A 22306-nucleotide genomic window follows, 5' to 3' on the forward strand; every position below is an offset into this window, starting at 1 on the left:
GTTCCTCCTGTAAACTGCAGCAGGCAGGCCCCGTTCCTCCCAAGACCGATGAGCTCCTGTCTGGAAAGCCCACGGCCCACCGCAGGTGACGAGGTCGGTCACTCTTCAGGACCACAGCCCAGTCTGCACCCCGGCCGGGGAGGAAACCACCTCCGCAGCTGCCAGGCCTGCTGCTCTCCACGGGCCCAGGCCCTCCGTGACGGCGGCGTGCAGGGACCTCCATCCCCACTCTCCCCTTCTCCCTCCCAATTCAAGAACCACGCAGAGCAGGGACAATCGGATAGTGCCATTTATTATCCCCGCACCCCTCCTGCCGCCGTGTCCAGGCCAGGGAACAGACCAGACCCCAGCTCCGCAAGGATGCGGTGACCAGGGGCTAGTCCCACTCCAGCATTCCTCCCGGCCCAAACCCGGGAAGGGGAGGAAGGACAAGGGCCAAGAAAAACAACAGGACCCACAGGGCAGAGAAAAATAATGGCAGGGTGCGGTCAGGAGGCGGGTGTGATTAAAAGAAAACTAAAGGGAAAAGGACCCTCTTTCCCTTCCCCCCACCTGGCCCTTCTGACCCGGAATGCTCCTCGCAAGCACCCGGGGGCAGCGGGGCAAGGGAAAGAGGGGGGCCGGGCACCGGTCGTCCAGTGGCGGGCTCCGGCGTCCCTCGGTCTCCAGTTCTCACGTACGGTCCCTCCCGGGCTTGCGGAGAACCAGAAGGGCAGGCCAGGCCGGGGCAGGGTGCAGGGTGGGGGCGGGAGGGCCCTAGTGCCCCTGGCCGCCAGTGGCTCGACGCAGACCGCGGAGGCGGGGAAGAGGAGAGGAGGCCCCGCCGCCCGTGGCGCCCCTCAGTCCGCCTCTCTCTGGTCTCCGGGTCTTGCACCAGCGTCCCCGCCAAGCCCGAGGGGCCCTGCCCCCCCGGGCCTCCGCCCCTACCGGCCCTCCCCGCCGCGGCACTCGCTGCAGCGCCCGCCAGCAGCCTCGTCGTCGTCGTCGTCGCCATCCTCCCCGCCGGGCCGGTAGTAGCTCTGTCCGCAGCGGCTGCAGACCGACGGCGCGCCCACGGCATGCACCTTCTTGTGTCTGCGCAGTGCCGCGCCCTGCACGAAGCCCTCGCCGCACTCCACGCAGATGTGCGCGGGCTCCTCGCCGCCCGCCGCCCCGAGCCCGTCCCCGTGCTGGGCGCGCTGGTGGGCCAGGAGCCCCGCCCCGTGCCCGAAGCCCTTCCCGCACTCCACGCACACGTACGGCTTGGGGGCCGGGGCGCGCCGCGAGCGGGGCCCCGGCGCCTTGGCCCCCGCGCCTGCCATGGCTGCGGCCGCCGCGGCCCCCTCGCCCGGCGCGCCCACCACAATGATGCCCTCGCCGTCGCCCACTGGGATGGCGATCTCGCCGTCCGCTGCCGCCGCCTCCTCGGGCGCCTTGGCCCGGCGCACGCTGGCCGCCAGCACCTTGGCCGCCACGCCGGGGCCCGACAGCTCGGGGTGCAGCCGCAGGTGGCGCGCCAGGCTCTTGGGCTGGCTGAAGCCGCGGCCGCAGCGTGGGCACACGAAAGGCTTGAGGCCGCTGTGCGAGCGCCGGTGCTTGGCCAGGCTCTTGCTCTGCGTGAAGCTGCGGCCGCAGTCGGGGCAGGCGTAGGGCTTCTCGCCCGTGTGGATGCGCTGGTGCTGCATGAGGTTGGAGCTCCAGCTGAAGCGCTTGCCGCACTCGGAGCAGGCATATGGCTTCTCGCCCGTGTGGATGCGCCGGTGCTGCACCAGGTGTGAGCTCTGCGAGAAGGTCTTGCCGCAGTCGGCGCAGGCGTTGGGCCGCTCGCCCGTGTGCGTGCGCTGGTGCCGCGTCAGCTTGGACCAGTGGCTGAAGCTCTTGCCGCACTCGTTACAGATGTAGGGCGCCGGCGGCCGCGGCCGGGGCGGGGGGCCGGCCGGGGGCGCGGACTGGGGCGGGGACAGCTTGGTGGGGGGCCAGCTGGGGACGTCATCGTCGTCCATGATGAGGATGTCCACTACAAGGCAAGAGGGTGGGAGGGGAGTCAGAGAAGCCCCGGCTGGACACAGGGCCCATCTGGAGCGGGGGTTGGGAGCGAGGGCTGGCAGCGAGGGCCAGGGGCTCCCGCTGGCTGTGTCACCTGCCGCAGAGCATGCGCAAAGCCTCAGGCAGCTCGCTCACCTGCACGCCTTCTAGGGGTGCCCTGTGGTACGGGGCGGGGGGGGGCAGCTAGGCCGGGTCACCTGGCGGCCCGCTGCACAGACCGGGCTCCTGGCAGACGCCCCGTCTCTCCACTTCCTTGCCCACCCTATTTTCCTCAGAACATGGCTCGCTCCCTGGCATTTCACTGCACATTCATGTCTTTCATTATCCACCCTCAAGACTTTTCCTTCCCAGCTGCCTCCCCACACCGGGAACAAGGCCTAAACACTGCAGGGACTCCAGAAAGGGCTGGGAAATAAACTATCCACAGGGATTCAACAAGGATGGAAGCCTAGGCAAGGATACCTGAAGCCCAAAGCACCAGGCAGGGGCAGGGAGGGTCCAGGGAGAGCGCCACTGGCAGGGGGAGGGCGCCCACACCCTGGCCCAGGAGCAAAGGCAAGCCCGGGAGTGAGGGCATCACACCTGGGCTCCAGGAAGGCTATCCTGGTGCAGGCGGAGAAGAGGAAGGAGGAACAGGGCTGGTTCATGGGATCACAGACTAGCACAGGGTCCTGCCTGCCCTGGCACCTGGGAGTGTGGCCCCCACATACTGGAGCCCCCGTCTGACCCATGTAGATGACAGAGGAGCCTGGGACCCTGGTCTGGCCGGCTGTGCAGTGAGGACTCAAAGCCTGTCCGACATCTGCACCACACGTGGCTCAGAGCAACATCCCAGGGAAAAGTGAAAGTGGGATCTCACAGCTCAGAGACTGACTGCCGTGCACCCACAGCAAGGGCTCTTGCTCCCTGATCCGGCAAGTGGGGCCTCAGCCAGGACTCCTCTACGGTGCCCACCAGCCCAGCATGGCCCTCTACGAGTGCACCCGCAGCTTCCCTTCCAAGCATGCATCAGAAACACTGCTTCCCCGCTCCCTCCCTCCCAGACCCTGGGCTCCACAAGGCAGCCAGTCACATGCCAGACACAGGCCAGGCCCAGAGCACTCACACGCAGACCCGGACCGGGGGTAACATACACCCATGCAAAGAACCGCCACGATGCGCCAAGGTGGGCGCTACCTCACCAGCCTCAAAGCGTCTACGTCCCGTAACGGAGCTCGGAGCCACGGAGCTCGGGTCTTTACAGCACAGAATCAACCTGGAAAACCTCCCTCCAGTCCCACTTCTGCCCACTGCATGGGGTTCAGGGGGTGCCTCAGACCCCCTCCCTGCTGCCCGAGAGCACCTGGGCCTGAAGGCAAGACCCGCCCTTGCTCCAGGGCCATATGACAGCCCCAATGCCTCTTTCCTTGGTGCTCAGCACTAATGGCCCGGAGCTGCTCGGTGGCAGGGTCAGCTGAAGGCTTCTCACACACGCTCCCCGTCCCCAAGGTTGGCTGCACATGGCCGTGGCAGGGTCCACGCTCACTTCACCACGGGGTCCAGTTTTCAAGATAATGAACTGGTTCTCTATTGTTCTCCAGTCTCCCCTGAGCCTCGGGACAAACGCCTGCATTTACACGGGTTGGGGGGGGTTCTCCAAGAAGCGCGTTGTCCTTCGGGCAGCACCCTGGTGGGCCCTGGCAGCTTCCCTGCTCCCCAGCCCCGTGGGACACTCCTGGCGCATCCCTATGTCCTGTCTGCACCAGCAATCACTGTTTCTCCAGGAGGCCCTGGTTCATCTGATGCAAAAGTACTTCCAGACTCAAAGCTGGGAACAGTCACTGCCTTTTTTTCTTACAGAAAAATTCCGCTGAGTTCACACTGACGCTACTTCCCAGACAAATCCGGACCTACAGGTTTTTCTTGAGTCTTTTCCCTGTGATGTCTGCATCCCCCTTCAGAAGGGAGAAGAGAATGTGAATAGCCTGTTCATTTGCTGACCCCAAGGTAGCGCTGAGATAATCACCCTAATACCACTGACAACAACTTCTTGAAAACACAAAACGCAGCTTTGTGTGCACTACTCCTGACCTAGTGAACCTCCCGCAGCTCTCCTGAGACCCAACTCCGCTCACTGCCTGCCTCTCTCCAGCCAGCGGCGGCCCGAGGCTCACCTGCTAAGATCCCTTGGAAGGGCCCAGGACGCTGCGGACCGACCTGTAGGTCAGTTTTAATGAGACCCCTGGCTCGCCTTTCCTTCTCCTGGGAATCAGAAATTTGGCCCCGCTGTATTCTGGCATAAAGCCCGCCCCTAGGTGCCCCACAATTTCCTTCTTTCCTCACCATCCAGTGACCCGGACAGAACACGGCTTGTTCGTTTCAGTCATGCTCTTGGATTTGTAATTTGCTCTTTCAAGACCTAACTTAAAATTCAGGAAGGTCCTCTTGGCTTGTAGTTTACTGTTTACTCTTCCTCTGCTTTGAATTTCTGCAAGGACCTCCCCATCCACGCGCTGGGATTCTGACTTTTTTTAACTCCATTATAACCTTTCTTCATTTCTTTTTTATTTTAAACATCCCTCATTTTTACCTCCAACTTTTCTCAGGGAATGTGTTCTCTGTATTCCCTCCTGAGTTTTCTCCTTCAGTTTTCTGAGGGACTCAGATCCTTCTGACATGACTCTGCTCCTGTCTTCCGCTGAGCCCCGCACCCTCGCTTCTGAGCTGTTCCGAGTATGTGCTTCTCCCACGGGCTGGCACCTCTCTGACCCCGCGGTGTGTCTCCAACTGACCCCCTACCTGGGCAGAGGTTACCTGCTCCTTTTCTCTTTTATTCTGACAGCTCCAGGGTTGGGAGCACTCGTGTTAAGCTCAGTTTGTTCCTGTTGCTTGTTTCTGTGCAGAAGGGTTCCCCTGCTCTGGGGGGACAAGGTTCCCCAACTCCTAAGGGGCGAGGTTCTCCGAGCTCCCGCCTCTGACGTTCTCACGTCGTAGCCGACAGGATGGGCACTGCTGCAGGTTCCTGGCTCTGCAGCCCCCATTCTTACCTGTACCTCCTCCTTCCTTCCCCCTGTGGTCAAAGACAAGGTCCCACTCAGTCTTGAGTTCCCTCCCGGAAGGTTCTGCTGAGTGGGTCCTGCTGTGGCAGAACGTTCTCCCTGACTGGCAGCAGAGCCCAGGGGTGGGCTCCAGGCCACGCCAGCCCCAGACGTTCCTGTGGCCCTGCTCCCGGTCCGGCCAGAACACATCCGATCTCAGCTGCTGGCCTCAGGGGGACCACCTCCCAAGCTTTCCAGGGAGTCCCAGAGGGCCGTCTGGGGCTCTTCCTGGCTTACTTCCCTCCAGCACAGTGCCAACACCAGGCAGGCCTGTGGCCGTTGGTCTTTCCCCATCCAACTGTATTTTGGGGTCACAGAGGCACCCACACACCTAAGGTGTGCTGTCATCAGCGTGGCCCAAGGCATCTGGGTTCTGCCACGTGGTTTTTCTGGGGACGTTTGGGGGGTTTAAGGGTTGCCATCATCCTGGGCTGGACAGAGCATTCCCAGTGAGCCCTCCAGAATGACCCTAAGGCGCACTGCGACCGTGAGAGCCAGAGCTCGGCAGAGGGAGGTCAGAACTCTGTCCCCCGCTATGGGACTGCCAGGACACCAGCGCAATTCTTCCGTGTTGCGAGAGCTCCCGCCTCAGAATCACGGTGTCACTTCTATTTACGTAGTCGTTCTGGACTGCTCCCATCCTGGACACCTGCAGCCAAAGCCCCAGGACGGGCCTGCCAGCTCTCCCGCCCCAGCGCCGCACAGCCCAGGGCCTCTGACCACCCACACCCTGGAAGGCCAGGCTGGGCCATCAGAAGGGGCCCCAGGCAGCAGGTGAGGAAGGGCTGCCCTCCTCCAGGGCTAGTGCAGCAGACACCAGCTGTCCATCCCACCAGGTGCCCCCCTAGCTGTCCAGTCCCCCCCACCCCCACTATGGGCAGGTGGCCCGGCCTCTCTGCTCTGGAGGCCTCTCCGCTCCGGCACTGTGGCCGGCAACCCGACCTTGCAGGGCGGCCCCGCGGCTGGAGAGGAGCGCAAGACGGACAGGCAGTGCTTCTAAAGCAGCAGCCGGCGTGAACAACGGCGCCCACTCAGTCCACACACCACTCCCCAAAACACCCAAATGCAGGGATGAAAATGAGAAAATTCTTGGAGTTTCACAGATGCCCTGGGCAGGTCCATGTCACGGAAAGGAGATCCCTGGGCTCTTTTCAGTCGCGTGTGCACGGAGCGGCAGGAGAGGTACCCCCAGGTGACCAGGTGTCTGCCCCCCGCAGCTGTGGGCTTCCAGTGTGGTCGCAGCCCAGGGGTCAGCTCTGGGAGAGCAGGCCAGCGGCGACCCACATGGAACACGGTGGGAGGAGACGTGGCCACGACACCGGGGCGGCTGACGGGAGGACTGATCCCAGACTCGCTGCCACCGCATGTGAACACAGGGCTGGGCCGAGAGCACATGCAGAACAACTCAGGCCTTGACAACAGTCAGAAGACAGGCCATGGGTCCCCCTCTGCCCCGTGTCTCAAGGCGCCTCCTTGTCACGGGGGCAGTCACCCGAGGCGCCCAAGGCCGGGAAGACACCAGGTGGAGAGGCTCTGATGTGCAGGGACAGAGCGAGCTGGAACAGCCCTCGGACAACAGGCCGGCTGGAGCCCGCCGGGCCCACTTCCCCCTGCACCAGAGGCCTCACCACCCACCTGAGTTCTCCAAGGGGCCCCGAGGCCAAGCCTTCCCTGGGGAAGGGGCCTCAGGCCCACAACCAGCCCCAGCTCCTGAGGGGCCGGCCGCCTGCAGACAGAGACACGCTTGGGGCTCCTGAGCTCCCGAGAAATGCCGTTCTCCCGGGGGTGATGATGCTCACGCTCAGTCCCTCTTCCTCACCGCAAAGGCCCAAGCACAGGGCTGGGCTGGGCCACGGCAGGCCCGTGAAGCCGCCTCCTCCGCCGCACGTCCCCGACGCGGCCAGCCGGACCCACGCGGGGCTGCCAGGAAGAGAGGCCGGGGAGCCCCTCAGCATCTTCGGCAGGGGCCCCGGGGGAGGCAAGAGCCGGAGCTGAGGGACCGGTGCAGGGGTGTGGGGCTGCCCAGCACAACGCACACAAGGCCGTGCAGAGCCTTCACCCAGCCTGGAACCAGCCTGCGGGCAGTCTGCTGTCCCGGAGCGCTCCACACCCTTCTGGTTAGAGCCGCGACCAGGACGGCTCTCGTCTCATCTCGCTGCCGCACCCCCTGCCTCAGTCTGCCCCCGGGGCCTTGGCCCCACCATCCCCCACAACCCTATCCAGCCAGGGGCCTGCACCTCCCACAGCGGGCAGCCCCCTCCTTGGCAAAGACTCCTTGCCCCCAACAAGATGAGCCTCTGGCGAGGCGGTCTCCACGGCAGTCCTCTCAGTAACCACCACCAGCCTGTGGGCCCCACAGGGGCAGGGACCTCGGCCTCAGGCACACCGTTCCCAGCCCCTTCCCTGCAAAAGCGAGGACACAGGGCAGAGCTTGCCTCCGCCCTGCGGACTCCAAGGAAGGTGAGCAACGCAAGGCGTGGGGGTCACTCCCAGCAAGCCAGGACTCCGCGCCATCTCAAGAAGCTCAGGCTGGGGGGGGGGGGCACCTGGGTAGCTCAGTGGGTTAAGCCTCTGCCTTCGGCTCGGGTCATGATCTCAGAGTCCTGGGATCGAGCCCCGCATCCGGCTCTCTGCTCAGCAGGAAGCCTGTTTCCCTCTCTCTCTGCCTGCCTCTCTGCCTACTTGTGATCTCTGTCTGTCAAATAAATAAATAAAATCTTTTAAAAAAAAAAAAAAAAGAAAGAAAGAAAGCAGCTCAGGCTGGGGGCTGCGGACAAGGGTGGACGCCGGGACTGGATGGAGGCCACCGCAGGGTGGCAATCCAGGTGCCAGGTGGCGGTGGCAGCTGGGGCTGGACGGGCTCCATGGCCGCATCCAGAGCGTAGACTGTAAGTGGATCCTCAACGGGCCAGAAGTCAGGTCGGAAGGGCCCAGGGAGCCCCCAGGGTCGGCCAGGCCATGAGGCTGCGACTCGGGGCTCTAACAGCACCTTCCACCCGCCCCCTTCAGACCTGGTTAGGGGAGGAACCCACCCGGCCTGCCTTCTCCCAGCTCCGCCCCACCCGGCAGGTCAGACCCACCGTGGGTGTCAGGCCGGGGTCCCGGGCCAGGAGTCTGGCCCAGTCACCCGACAAGAGGCTCCAGACCCAGGTAGGCAGGACCCCCCACAACCATGGGACGCACAGCCACTTAGAAGCATCCAGGCTCAAGGCCCACGAGCTGAGCATGGGGGTCACAGTGGCCGGCCCCACAGCAGGGCACGCTGGAGTGGGGCAGCCGGCAGGTTCCCGTGGGGGAGAACAAGCTCCGGACAGCAGGCTGCACCAGAGGGAGCTGAGAACCCACCAGACGTTCTGCAGGTTTCGTAAGGAGCACGAGTTAACAGAGGACTCGTAGGATTACACCTGACTTACTCCACGGCAGAAGTTTGGAGAAAATTGGGGCTGTGACTCAGACTGGGTGTTTCGCTGGGTGAAGTAAGCACTTTGTAGCTGTGGTTTCATGTTTGCTCTTAAAGAGCCCGCACCTGCTCGAGGACCTATGGGTGCAAAGACAGGACATCTGGGATGTTCTTTAAAATCTCCGGGGGGGAGAAAAGGGCCCAAATGGAGAAATAAGACTGGCCAGGAGGTTGGCAACCCTGAAACTGAGTGCAAGCAGAGTCCTGTGCCTGAGCTCCAGCGTCCCCGTAACACGCAGGCTTTTAAAGTAATTCTGAAAGGGCTAGAAGGCCAAGGATATGTGTCAGGGGAGGTAGGAGAAGCAGGCCCAGACAAGCACAGTGAGGAAGGATGGGCATGGTCCTCACCACAGAGGGCTGCTGGGTCTGAGTGAGCGCGGAGACCCCGCCTCTCAGCTTCCTCCTCGGTGACCAAGGCCACCAGGAGATGCCTATGGGGAGCTTCTCTTTACGCTCCTCTGGTTATCTTACAATGACGCGTGGGGGGAGGCCCGGAGACTTTAAAAACCCTACCCCCCGACCACGGTCCAGGCCCCGTGGCCCATCTCGCAGACGACTGTGGGATGCTGGCACCGGGGCCAAGACCCAGCGCCCGTTCTGAATGTAAAGTCCTACCAGCACGTGGCTGCGTCCACTCACTTCCATACTGGCTGCCTTCCCGCTGCAAGGGGCACAGGCTCTGCAAAGCCAAAAATCTCTCCCCTCTGGCCTCTGCGTAAAAAACACACCTGCTGACGCCATGCCAGCGTAACGGCCAGCACAAGACACACTGACAGCGGCATGAAGCCAAGCCCATGCTTTACTTCTGGGATGCCCTACGGGAAAACCCCTGGAGACCGGAAAGCGAAGTCTCAGCAAGCAAACCCCGGGCCCCAAGTGCTCAGAGGTGAGTTTTATTCAACCCAAATAATGCTTTATTAAACACAACAAGATACCGATATTGAAAAAGGGAAAGATTTCCCCTAAAGACCCAGATACTCAGCTTTCCCCCAAAACTGGCACACATCACGCCCTCCTCTGTGGTCCTGTCACCCCAGCCCCACGATGCCCACCCTCCGTCTATAGCTTCTCGCTTGATAGACCTGCAGACGACCTAGAAACAGGGCAGAGGGGCCAGGACACCGGGGAGCAAGGAGGCTGGGCCACGAGGGTGGAGAGGATGGGCAGAAGGAGAGAAGTGGCCCCCAAGGGAGTCCGTGACCCTCTGGAGGAATGAGGCATCACTCCTGAGTCACGGGAGCAGGGGGAGAAGGAAGCCGGGGTCCAGGAGGGGTACTGAGAACTGCCCAAGGCCACCTCACCTGGGTTCTCGTGACTGGCCATCTGCTGGTCCTCGGAATCCAGCGGCCCCGGAGACCAGGCCTCTTCCCGCAGCTCCATGTCTGGGTCCCTGGAAGAAGGGGAGGAGACAGAAGGGCAGAGATCAGAGGATGCCAGAGTAGGAAGGCAAGTGCCACGTCGGCTCCAATCTGCGCTCGAGCTCCGAGCACCCAGCTCTGCCCGGGCAGGCAGACAGCACACGCAGCTGGTACCTGAGGGACAGAGGAAAAATGGCCCTCATGTCCCCCCTGCACAGGGGACCAGCCCAAGGCTCCCACCATCTGGGGGAGGAGGAAGCCCAGCGCCGCAGCCACCTGGCCAGGCGTGTGTCCTGGCTCCACCATCCGCAAGCTGGACCCTGGGGAGACCGGCTCCCTGCCTCAACCTCCCTCCCCGCCACCGCCCAGCACCTGCACTGCCACCAACACGCAGACACATCTCACGGACCTGAGGTTTCAATAAGACGACGCGCAGAGCCCGCCCTGCCCATCGCCCCTGGAACGGCGAGGCCAACACGGGCACCTGAGGGCTGTAGGGGTTCATGCGCTCAGCTCTCCCAGCAGGACTCTGTATGGGGGTCCTGGGGGAAGGCGCGACCCTCTGGGCATCTGCACTCAGAGGGCAGCCAGACAATGCTGGCCTCGGGGCAGGGAGCGGCAGCCTCCCTCTCTGAGGATTTCCCGGATCTGGAGGTTTCGGGAAACTGAACGCCATGTCACTGGGTGTCCTGTGCCTTCTCTCACTCAGTGTAACGTTCGCAGGACTTGTCCGAATGTCCTTCCTTTTCACGGCTGGACGAGACTCCACCGTATGGATGGACCACAGGCCATGCCGTCTGTCCACCGGCCGACGCCGACGAGCGTCTGGGCTGTTCCAACTCAGGGCCGAGGAGTAAAGCCACTGGAGACATCTGAGCACATGTACCGTGTGGACATGCCTTCATCTCTCCACCGCCCACCCATTCGCTGGACTTGCGGGGGAGAAATCGCTCCCCTCCTCCTTTACTGGCCTCGAGGGTCAGGTTCTCACCGCTCACCACCGCTGGGGGCAATGCCATGTGGCAGGGCCTGACTCCCGGGGCAGACAACCCAGGCCTCCCCGTGCTGGGCGAGGAGCTGCACTGGGTCTGCCTGTGTCTGGAGCTGGCAGGCAGCACCCGGAGACCGGCGCAGGCCCCCGGCCCCAGGTGGTCTCGTCAGTCCTGCACTGCAGCAGGGCGTGGCACCGGGGGTACCCGTCCCTTGCTGTGGCGCCACTCCCCAGCATTAAGCATGCAGGCAGGCGGGATTTCCACTCAGAGGTCGCGCAGCATCCCACACACCGTGGATGGGGACCTGGTCCCTGAAGCTGAGCGCACACAGCTCAGGGCAAACTCCGACCCCCACACACAGGGACGTCTCCGCAGGGGAGCAGCTGCGCACGAGCACCTGCCAACAGCAACCGTCTGCCCCCAGCACAATATGCCAGACCCACTTCTCTTGAATCCCCCAAGGACAGGGGGCTCACCACCATCCACGCACTGAAAGGAACCCATTCCACTGCTAGGGGGCGCAAGCCTGTCCCCTCAGTAACCTGCACTGATCTCTGAGAGGTGCTCTGAGAAGCCACCTGTCCAGTTCACAGACACTCGCAGACACCTCCTGGTCCAGGCCCAGTTCTACACGGGTGAGACGCCATTACCGCGTGCGGTGCCACCCGAGCCCTCTGAGCGGGCCACGCTGCCGCCCAGCACGCAGAGGAGGAAGCTGAGCCGCAAGTGGCCGAGACCTGGAGGCAGACGGCCCACGGAGAACTGTAAGCCCGGGCTGTCCGGGCCAGGTCCTCGCCAGACGAGTGCTCACCCACACAGCGGCGTCCCACGTGTCTCCCACGTGCCTCCCACGTGGACCTGGACGCCCGGGTCCCGATTTCCGGCCACTGGCCCCAGCTCTGTGCCACCCTGCACTGCCGTGCTGTCAACGATACCCTTCCCCACGTCACAGCAGAGGACGTGAGGTCACAGTGAGGTCATCACGGAGCAGGGACAGGACACCAACGGTGCTGCTGCAGACTTCTTGGTCCCAACTGCTCTGCCGTCCTGAAACCCAGCCAACCGTCAACAAGGATCGAGAAGAGCACAGGACATGAGCCAAGACAAAGCCAAGCCCATCTCGGGGGCCAGGATCCACCCTGGGGGACCCTGAGCAGAAGCTGGCAAGTGGCTGCCTCAGGGGCGCTGCCGAAATGTGGACAGAAGGCGGGGCCCGGCAGGAGGCCAGAAAGGGGTCCCTGGTCAGAGCCTGCAGGCAAGGGCCAGGCCTCTTCGCCGCTGGCCCTGCCACTGACGACAGGGAGCCACCATGGGGCGAGCCAGGTCAGGGAGGAAACACACACAGGGGGTGCCCTGCTCAGGTTCTGGCTCCACGCAGCATCACGGCACCGACCGTGACACGGGACAGCTGCCCGGGGGGACCACAGGCCCCCCCTTCCCCCCAGGGCCCTCATCAGAGGGGATCTTCCCGTCGGCCTCACGGGAGACAAGGCAGGAGCATCAGCAGCTCTGCGGGCGCCGGCATCTTTCTGCCCTTCCTGTCCCCATCACTCCCCCTCCGGAGGCGCAGGGTCTCCCCAAGGGCCAGGCGTCGCTCCGACACTGGACAACATCCTGGTGAACCGGTCACAGCCCCAGCCACATTAAGAGGGCCCTGCAATGAGGAACAAGCATCTGAACGTGAAGGCGATTTCACCCAGTGAAGTTCTGTGAAGATCTGCACGGAGGGGAGGGGGCCGCTGCACCAGGAGGTCGGAGGAGGATCTCCCAGGAGGAGGAGCGGCCCTGCAGGAGGAACAAGGAGGAAGGAGGAGGAGGAGGGATGCAGGGACGGCGGGTGCAAAGGCCCTGAGGAGAGGCTAGAGACGCGGGGTGGGGGGAGGGCTCTCTTGCAGGGCTTCGGAGGCCACACAGAGCACTGAGGAGTGGGGTGAAATGTGGGGACCCCTCTGAGGTCGGCGTCATTACGACCCGTGCTTCACAGACGAGGACACTGGGGCTCACAGACGTGGGGGGCCCGGGCGCTGGAGGTCACCGGCGGCAGCAGCGACGGCGGGCAGCCCGGATGCGCCGGCACAGTGCCGGACTCGGAGCCGCGGGACGGTCGCCACACAGCTGCAGAGCCGCACACAGGCGCTGGGGGCCCTGACCAGGCAACCCCCCGCTCCAGAAGCCGATCTCAGGGGAAACCCAGACCTCAGAAAATGCTTCTTGCAGACAAAAAATAGTTCATCACAGCCAGATTTAGAGCAGGGAGAGACTGGAGAGAACCCGTCAGCGCCACGTGGGAGAAAGCCCGAGAAAAATCCCACAGATGCCACAGTCTGGGGAGCAGCGGCTACGAGCCCCTCTGCTGCCAGCAGGAAGAGTGCTTGTCCCTCTTTGCTTCTCATCTTCATCTCAACTTTTTAATTCTTCAGAACGAGTGATTACCTCTATAACAAGGGAAAAGACAAGACGACTCTCTTCTGGAAGGCCGTACGGCTGTGCATCGTGGTGGGAAAATCGCTGGGTGTGGAGGGGGCAACGCGGGGATGCCGCTGCCCGGCCGTCGGGTCACACTGGGTGACCGTGACCGCGAAGCCGCGCAAACCCCCGCACACAGCTGCTGGGCATGCAGTTCGGGGCAGAGGTCTGATGGCCCCTGCCGCAATAAACAGACGCACTTTGGGAGCCGGCAACTCCACTGCCAGGTGCACACCCGAGACGTAAACCCCGTGTCTGGCCACCCGCGTTCCCGGCAGTGCTATTCCCATGCAAACACGGTGGGGGTGGGGGAGCCAGTCGCCAAGGGCCACCGAGAGAGGATTCTATCTCCCAGAAACGTCCGGAGCCGTACAGGACAGAGCCGGGGCAGGCAGGCTAACGCGTCTGCGGCCTCGGTCGGAGCAACGAGAACACCCGGGAGCCAGATGGTGCTGCCAGTTGCACAACACCGTGAATGCATCAGAAACCACTAACTTGTACATATGAAAAGGGAGGATTGCACGACATGCAAATTAGATCTCAATTAAAAAGTAAACAGACTTTAAGGTTCCTGAGTGGCTCAGGCAGTTAAGCATCTGCCTTCAGCTCAGATCGTGATCCCAGGGTCCTGGGATCGAGTCCCGCATCAGGCTCCCTGCTTGGCGGGGAGCGTGCTTCTCCCTCTGCTTCTCTCTCTCTCTCTCAGGAATAAATAAATAAAAATCTTTAGAAAAAAAGGAAACAGATTTTAAAAAATTGTCTGGGGCTGTCTGGTTACAAGGCCACAGTGAAAACGAGGTAAGAAAGGAGCACCTCTACTTGTTAGACACAACACCCCCCATCCATGGGCCACCTGACAGAGCCAGCTACATCTTCAAGGAAAACAAGGGGCGCCTGGGCAGCTCCGTCATTAAATGTCTGACTTTAGCTCAGGTCACGATCTCAGGGTCCTAAGATCGAGCCCCACATTGGGCTACTTCTCCCTCTGCCCGGCCCCACCTCATGTCCCCCGCAATAAAGAAAACCTTAAAAAAAAAAAAGAAAGAAAGAAAGAAAAACAAGGTTAAGATGAAAGACACAATGAGCACTCACAGGGCGGTGGGCCGGGCCGCCTGCCCCTCTGCCCCTCTGCCCCCTTGCGTGTGTGCAGACTCGTTTGCCAAGTGAGTGCCCCGCGCTTCCTCTGAATGAGGAGGAGCGTGTAAGTCACTGAAAGCAGGGACTTCCCAGACCCGAGTCTCCGCCTCAGGCCTGCTTCCTGCAGCAACAAGGCCTCGGCCTTCACTCCGTCCCCTCCCTGTCTCCCTGCTGCCCCCCACCCCCACTGCAGAATTTCGGCGCAGGGACTGGTCTCAACCGGGGACATTCTCCCAGAACAAGCCGCCCTTCTTCCTGAAACTAGGAGATGGAAGCCACCCAGCACAGGGCCCTCCCTGTCCTTCCCTCCAGACTCCAGAGAAAGGAGCCTGAACACACAGACCTTCCCTCTGCCTATGGGCCAGGGGCCGCAGTCTCTTCCCCACAGCCACCACCCCTCGGCCCCCCAACCCCGTGCAGAAGCACGTCTGTGGAAATACAATCTGTGGGCTTTTGTCCTGCTAATCTGCTTCAGTCAGTCCCGGCCAGAAAACCTAAGAGGCAGAGGAAAGTCTCCCCTCTCCTCTCCGGGGCACACGCTGGAGCCCAGACGGCTGTGAGCTGCCTGTGAGCTGCTCCTTCCAGACGGGCTTTCCCTGCGCGTTTGCACAGTCGCGCTTTAGGAGACATCTAAGTAGCCACACCAGGTCCTCCGTTTTGTCCCTTGGCCTATGAGGCCCCAATGTTTACCTTCCTGCCCATTACAGAAAACGCTTGCTGACCCTGACGCAAGCGAATAAGGGCTGCCGAGACGTCGGGGGACACATCCCAGGACAGACAGGAAAGGCCTGGAGGTTCCGTGCCTCCAACGGGAGGGAGAGAGGGGCAGGAGGCAGGCCAGGTGGCTGCGGGGGCCACAGGAGGGACGCCCATCTGAGGCGGCCAGACCTCGGGGGTCCCCATCCTGAAATCCCAGTAAGGTTACCTGCGTCTGTGTTTTGTGCACAAAGTGTGATGGGACAAGGGAGCACGCCCCAGGGGCTCCCCCACTGCTCCCCACAAGACCCAGAAAGTACTCCCTGGGGCCAGGAGAGGGTCACGACAGCGCCGGAGCCAGGGACTACTGGGGCCCTACTGAAGAGCTGGGAAAGGTGTTCACTACACCTTACCCGACTCCCTTCCTCTCCCACTCACTCATTCATCACTCAAAAAGCTGCTGAGGCCTGCGGGCTGACCCTATGGGCCTGTGGGTCCCCTACCAGGATCTGAGAGTCATGGGGGAAGGGCTCTAGCCCCCTCCCCTCCACAGCACTGCCCACAGAGAGGAGGCCCTATGACCAGGAGGCCCCCAGCCTGCTCTGGACGAAGGCTGACTATGCAATCGGACACCTTCCCAGCTCCCCAGTCTCTGCCCCCGTGTCTGGGACTTGGCCCCGTTCCGACCTCCACTCCCCGAGATGGAGGGCCTCCCCCGGCCCAGGCCTTTGAGCAGCCAATTAACACAGGGGCTGACAGAGGCCGGCGGCTATTAAGCTTGAGACAAATTATTGTTATTATTGTTGTTATTAGATCCCGCCCACCTCCTCTGGATGCCGGCCCACCAATTAGCCCCTCTCTTTCTTCAGCTGCCAATCTCCCCGCCTCCCCTTCCCCGTGCCAGCAACCAGAGGCTCCCACAACTCCCGCGGAGCAAGGAACCCTCCTGCACCTATGCCCCAGGCCCTCCCCTGCCCTTCCCTTCTCCGGGACACACACACATATCCCCCACCCTGGTCCTCCCCTCCCCTCCTCCCTCAGAGCTGAGCTGTGACTTCCACCTCCTCCTTCTACCTCCCACCCATCTTCAACCTCCCCCCGGCCCAGCCTCCAGCGCTCGCTCCCTTCCCCGTCCACCATCCCCCGCCTCCCTGTGCCCACCCCCTTCCAACGTCCCTTTAAAGTCCGCCCCCCACATTGCAGACCACTCATCCTCTTAAGTCACTCAGTTCAAAGAGCCCAAGCAAAGATGGGCACAGGTTCTGAACAGACACTTCTCGGAAGAGAACACGAAGGGCTGACCGGCGCTAACACGAGACTCGACTTCCTCCGCCACCAGAGAAACGGAGCTCAGCCACAGGAGGTCCCAGGAAAACACAAAACACCCAGTGCTGGCGAGGATGTGGAGAAACTGGAACCCCCGGCGTTGCTGGCAGGGATGTGAAATAGGGGGCCGGAGGGTGGAGCACAGAAGGACCCCGGGGTCCAGCAGCTCCACTCACGGCCGCGAACCCAAGACAAAAACATGCTCACGCAGAAATCCACACACACGCGCTCAGAGAGGCATGAATCACGATCGCCAAAACCTGGAGACGACACAACCGCCCAACAGCAGGTGAGCCCCGACCGCTGGGGAGAACGCTGTTCCGTCACACGGGAGTGACGCACTGACATGCCACATGGCACAAGCCCTAAACACATCTCACCGCATGAGGGGCAGGACACAGAGACCGTGTCACACATGAAAAACAGCACACCCGCAGAGGCGGGATAGGAGTGACTCCCGAGGGCAGGAGAAGGGGAGTGAGTACAGTCTCCCTCTGGGATGACAGTGTTCTGTGGGGACGGGGGGCACCTCCTCCCAAGGGGGGTCGTGTGCTAGGAGACTCACGCCTCCATGAGCTGCTGGGGTTCACATACCTGCTCCACCTGAACCCCCTGCTGCACCTGCCCAAATCCAAGCCCAGCCCCCAGCCCCACTGCCCACCTCCCACCTGCAGTCAGTCCTCCGCCTGCCCGGAGTCCTCTCCCCTCTCAAGGGCTCACCCTCCCCCCCAGCCCCGCATCCCAGGGCTGAGCTTCCTTCCTCCCCAGCCCGCACCACCACCTGGAACCGCACCACCACCTGGAACTGTCCGCCCAGCCCACACGACTCACTGAGGGGAAGCAGCCTGGCTGGCCCTGGCGTCCTTGACTGGCTGGGGGCCACTCAGACCTCACACCCCTCTTCAGCCTGGGTGGTGACACTCCACAGCCCCACTGGCAGTGCAGGCAGACCCCTACGCTCTCCTCTCCAGCTCTCATCCACTTCCCTTTTCTGTGGGTGGCTTCACCCCAGGCCCAAATATCCATCCGTTCCCTCCTCTACCTCCCACCAAGGCCGCCTCCCACACCCGCAGCTGATGCTGCCAGGCTCCCAACAGTTCTTTCAACACTGAGAGCAAGTCAGCAACACCATCAGAACCATAAGCCCTTTTTTGGGGGGCAGGCAGGGGCCTCAGTCAACTTTCCCCATTTCCTCCACAATGACAGTCTGCTCAGACTTCGTCCATCTTCTCAGAGCCGACCGGGTAGGCCGCACTTCCCCAGAAGGCAATCTGCGCCTCGTCCGGGTTTCCCAGCACGCTGAAAGAGCTGACCGAAGCAGTCCCTTCTGATCCTGCGCCCCTGGCCCCCCAACCCCGCTCTCTTCCTCTTTTCGCTGACCAGCTACCTCACGGTAAGCCTACCTCACGGCTGGCTCTCTCCCATCCGCCTCCCATCCAGACACACAGACCTCACCCTTGCCGTCGGCTGCCGTCCCCGTATCCTCAGGGGCACCAGCCGGCCCTGCCTCCGACCCTGTGTGGCCCTCCTGGGGGTGCAGGCAGGTGGCAGACTCCAGATGCCAGGCCCCCATTCCCCACTATCTCCAAGATAAACCAGCATCTAGAATTCCTAGAGCCTCCCTGTGCAGTTATGGCGGCAGGTGCGGCAGGAGCCAGGAGGCCACCTGCCACCGTCCGGGAGCACCCAGCAGCCAGGTCTTCAGACACGTCTGTCAATGCTCCTCATTCCTTAGTCTGGTTAAGTAACTGAAAACTGCTTAAACAAACAAAAATATTCTCTAGGGGCAAAAAAAGGATGGAACCATGCCTATAGGCCACGTTCCGTCTGTCATCCCACAATCAGGCCGGACCCCCATTCTTGGGGGGGGTATTTACATCCTTCTACCTTGCCCGTTCTCCCCAGTGAAACTAGCACCTCCCCCAGAAAGCCTTCCCAGACTTCTCCCTTCCCTCAGCTCAAGTGTCCTCTCTTTTCAAAGCACAGACTACACGTCAGACCCTCATATCCACTGCAATGGATTCACAGTCCCAAGCCCATAACCACCGTCAGAGAGGAGAAGACAAGCTCTCCAGGCAGGCTGCCAGAGTCCAACTCAGCCCCGCCACCCCGCAGCCATGTGACCTTGGACAAGGTGCTCTGGCCTCTGTGCCTCCTGACCCTCCCGGCCCAGCGTCCAGATCAGACGTAACGTGTGTGAAGCGCTGAGCCGGAAGCCAGGCACCCAGGATGTGCCTGGCAACCCCTGACAAGAAACTGTTAAAGCTGGGGTTCACACAAGTTCACAGAGCCAGCCACCAAGTAGAGGCGCCAGACTCTTGCCAGGTCGGCCAGCCGCCAAGGTCATCATTCCTTTCCTCCTCACCCTCAGGATCCTGGCACTGGCTCCCTTAACCGCCATCATTACAGTCGCAGCCTGTGGCCCCAGGTGGCCGGCGGGAGCAGCTCAGGGCCCCTGGCCACCCATCCAGGCTCCTGTGGCTGGCTGCTCGGTGGTCGTGAGGCCACAGCTCTCCGTGCTACTATAACAAAGCCACTGACGCCACTAGCATGAGTCATCCCTGAAACGAGAGGCTGGGGCTTGGGGTGCCCTGAACCAGCCAATGACTCTTCATGATAACGCACCCCCTGCCACCCGATGATGGACACTGAAAAGGCCTTGAGGATAGCCTCCATCTCCCCCAGACCCCAAGGCCGAAAGAAAGAAGTCATCAGAGCCTGCGGCGTTACGGTGAAGGGCCGAGCTCTGGAATTGCATGCATGCCAGTGCTCCCAGTGCAACCATGGGGCCTGGGGCTCCATCCCACACCCCTGAACTGGGGGCAACCAACCCCATCCCAAGATCTCAGAGAGCTTGGGACAGCGAGGACCAGACACAGGTCCAGGCATCTGCCAAGTGCTCAGGAAGCAAGTGCCGTCAAATGAAGAGGAGCCTCTTGGCTCCCGGAGGCCCCAGCACACTGAGGCTTTGGGCAGCATGGAGGACAAGTGAACAAGGTCTGTAGGCTGACATGTGTCTGAGCACAGGTGCCCGGAGAGCTGTGACCCCAGCACTGACTACCTCTGCCGTCACTGCAGCCACGGGCCAGAGTGGCGAGTCCAGAGCTCACCATCACCTTCCCCCGAGTCCCAGGGTCCTCTTGGCCAATCCCTCCCTGTCTTTCAAGACACAAGATACACCACCTCCCGCGGGGACAAGCCTCCCTCTGGGCACCCACAGTTGCTGGAAGGGATGTTCTGGGAAAACCCCAGCCCTCTCCCTAGTCCTTCTGTATGTGTCTCCCTGACAGGCCTCTAAGCTGCTACAGGACAGAAACTGCCACCCAGTGTCACCCAGCTCTGGGTCTGGCACAGGGGATCCTCAAGAAACGCGCCCCGAGGAACCCTTCTCTCCCACCTCATGGTAGAGCACTGTGCCAGGACCACTGTGCCCGTGGGCCCAGCACAGGACAGCCTTATCCAGAAAATGCTGGACTGTGCTCTCCACCACAGGGAATGAGGAAAGAGGGAAGTGACAGGTCCATGGTCACCGTGCTGGAAGAGACAGGAGGCAAGGCCTGGCCTAAGAATGCTTGGCTCCAGAGCCTTTCTAACATACCTTCCGCTCAGCTCTCTGGAGGGGACACGCATTAACAGCTTCCCCACCAAGTCAAAACCATTACTACCATTCCTCTTCATCCAGGCAGAAACTGAGATGTGAGAGTCATTTACGCTGTAAGATCACAAAGTACCAGGTATGGAGCTGGGATATGGAACTCGGGTCTGTCTGGCCCCAGCACTTCTAAGGCCACACAATTGCTCATGGGTCAGGCATGCTGATAAGCCCTTGGGGTTCTCCCCTTCCTCAGCTCAGCGGGTGTGCGAGTGGGGGTTAGATCTGGAAAACTTCCAGGAGAAAAAGCTAAGACAAGAGATAACAACGTAGGAATCTGATCCCAGTGCTCTCCAGGCTGAGGCAGGACCACAGAGAACTGCAGCAAAGGCAGGCAGGTGGACGCCAGCTGCATTTAGCCCAAGAGGCTTACAGTCTTAGGAGATAAGTGGGGATCAACAGCGACCGTGCTTCCCCAGAACAGAGACCGGCTGACTCCCAACTGTGTCCTCAGCACCGCCCAATACAGCCCGGCACCAGGCAGCCACACACCAAGTGACCCCTTCCTGAACGCCTCTGGACAGGGCTGTGCGAAAAGGCCTTCCCACAATTGCTCTGGGGGGGGGTACTCCGTGTCCAGGTCCCCGTCTCTGCCCTCCCGCTCCAGGACCTTGTTCTTGACCCTGTCCCGGTGCCCAGCATGGGGCCGGGCACTGGGAGAGCCTGTGGGTCACTTTTCCGTCGTGGGACGCCACCATCCTGTGCCTGCCCAACCCCCGTCTCCACGAACTGGGGTGTCCCCCTTGCGGTCGGGGCTGGGGGGGTGGTCAAGCAGCACAGCTGGGCGCCCGGGAGCCCTCGGGAAGGCATTGGGGGCCGGCCCCCGGCCGTCCCGGTCCAGCGGGCCACGCGGTGCCTGACCTTGGCCCAGTCATTTCCCCTCCGGCGCACGCGCTTCCTGCCCGCCGCCCGCGCTGGGGCGAATGAATGAGCCTCCCGCGGGGACCCAGGCCGCAATCACCGGCGGATCAAAGGCTGCACGCAGTCCGCCCGCGGCGGCAGCGGAACCCGGGCTTCTCGGGAAGCGGGAAGGAGCGGCAAGGGAGGAGGAACAAGCCGGGGACCCAGACGCGCCCCCCGAAACGCCGTTTCCGGACAGGCCTGCCCGGCCCACGCGTCCCCTTCCCCCACCGGGGCCTCAACTTCCCCCCAGGAATCACCACCACTTCCGGCCACGACCAGCCGGGGAGGCTGCGGCGGCCCCACCCCCGACCCCCGGCCCGATCCCCGGCGCTGCGCAGGCGCGCTCCCTCCCCGGCGCGGCCCCGGCGCGCACGCGCGCTCCCCGCGGCTCCGCCTGGCGCGCCCTCGCCCGCCCGCGTCACCGGCCGCGCGCCCACTCACGCCCCCCCCAGCACGCGCACGCGCACTCGCCCGCCCAGTCGCGCTCGCCCGCCCGCCTCCCCGCCCGCCCCCCGCCCGCAGCGGGACTCCCCGAGGCGCGCGCCCACCCCGGCCCCGGGTTCACGCCCCCCCCGCCTCCGCGCCCTCCCCTCACCTCCTCGGTCCCGGGGCCGCCGCGCCGCACTCCTCCTCGCTCCTCCCTCGCGGATGGTGGCAGCGGCGGCAGCGGCGACTCAGACCCTGGGGTCAGGGGGACGGGCGCCCAGGCCGGAAGTGACCTTCCCGGCCGCTTCCGCCCGCGCTGCTCCCCCTCCTTTCCCACCCCCCCGCCGGCCTCCACCCCGTCCTCGCCGCTCTAGGAAGGCAAGCCCGGAGACCCCCTAGCCGCCGCCCCCCCAGCTCTATGGTGCGGAGCGGGCGCCCCTGGGAGCCACTTCCGGACGCGTCTAGGACACGGGTCCTCCGTCCCCGCTCTATGGCGCCGCGCGCCGAGGGGCTTCGGGCCCCGCCCCCTTCCAGGACAGGAGGCGCGAGCCCGGCCCGTTAGGCGGAGACTTCCGGGTGTCTCGGGAGGTGCCCCCCCCCCCAGCCGGGCGCTCGCCGCTCGCGCCTGCGCGGTCGGCGCCGCGCGCAAGCCTGGGACGGAAAGGTGTGGGGGAGAGTGGCGTCGAGGGCCGCTCGTGCCACCCCGGGTCCTCCGGTCGTCTCTATCATTGTAACCCCTTCCGTGCCGGGGTTCGTGGCGGGTGCGGCGTCCGCTCGCAGGGACAGCT

General features: G+C 62.8%; 1 protein-coding gene across 1 annotated transcript; it reads right to left on the minus strand.

Annotated features, from left to right (window-relative positions):
• Positions 1 to 271: 271 nt before the first annotated feature.
• On the minus strand, positions 272 to 22076 carry ZNF787 (zinc finger protein 787). The gene is made up of 3 exons (XM_045987599.1): positions 21688 to 22076; positions 9864 to 9952; positions 272 to 1996 (listed from the first exon to the last, which is right to left on the minus strand). The coding sequence occupies exons 2-3, from the start codon at positions 9940 to 9942 to the stop codon at positions 924 to 926; spliced, it is 1152 nt and encodes a 383-aa protein (XP_045843555.1). The 5' UTR covers positions 9943 to 9952; positions 21688 to 22076; the 3' UTR covers positions 272 to 923.
• Positions 22077 to 22306: the final 230 nt, after the last annotated feature.

Source organism: Meles meles, chromosome 19, assembly GCF_922984935.1.
Source record: "Meles meles chromosome 19, mMelMel3.1 paternal haplotype, whole genome shotgun sequence".
NCBI classification, from domain to species: domain Eukaryota; kingdom Metazoa; phylum Chordata; class Mammalia; order Carnivora; family Mustelidae; genus Meles; species Meles meles.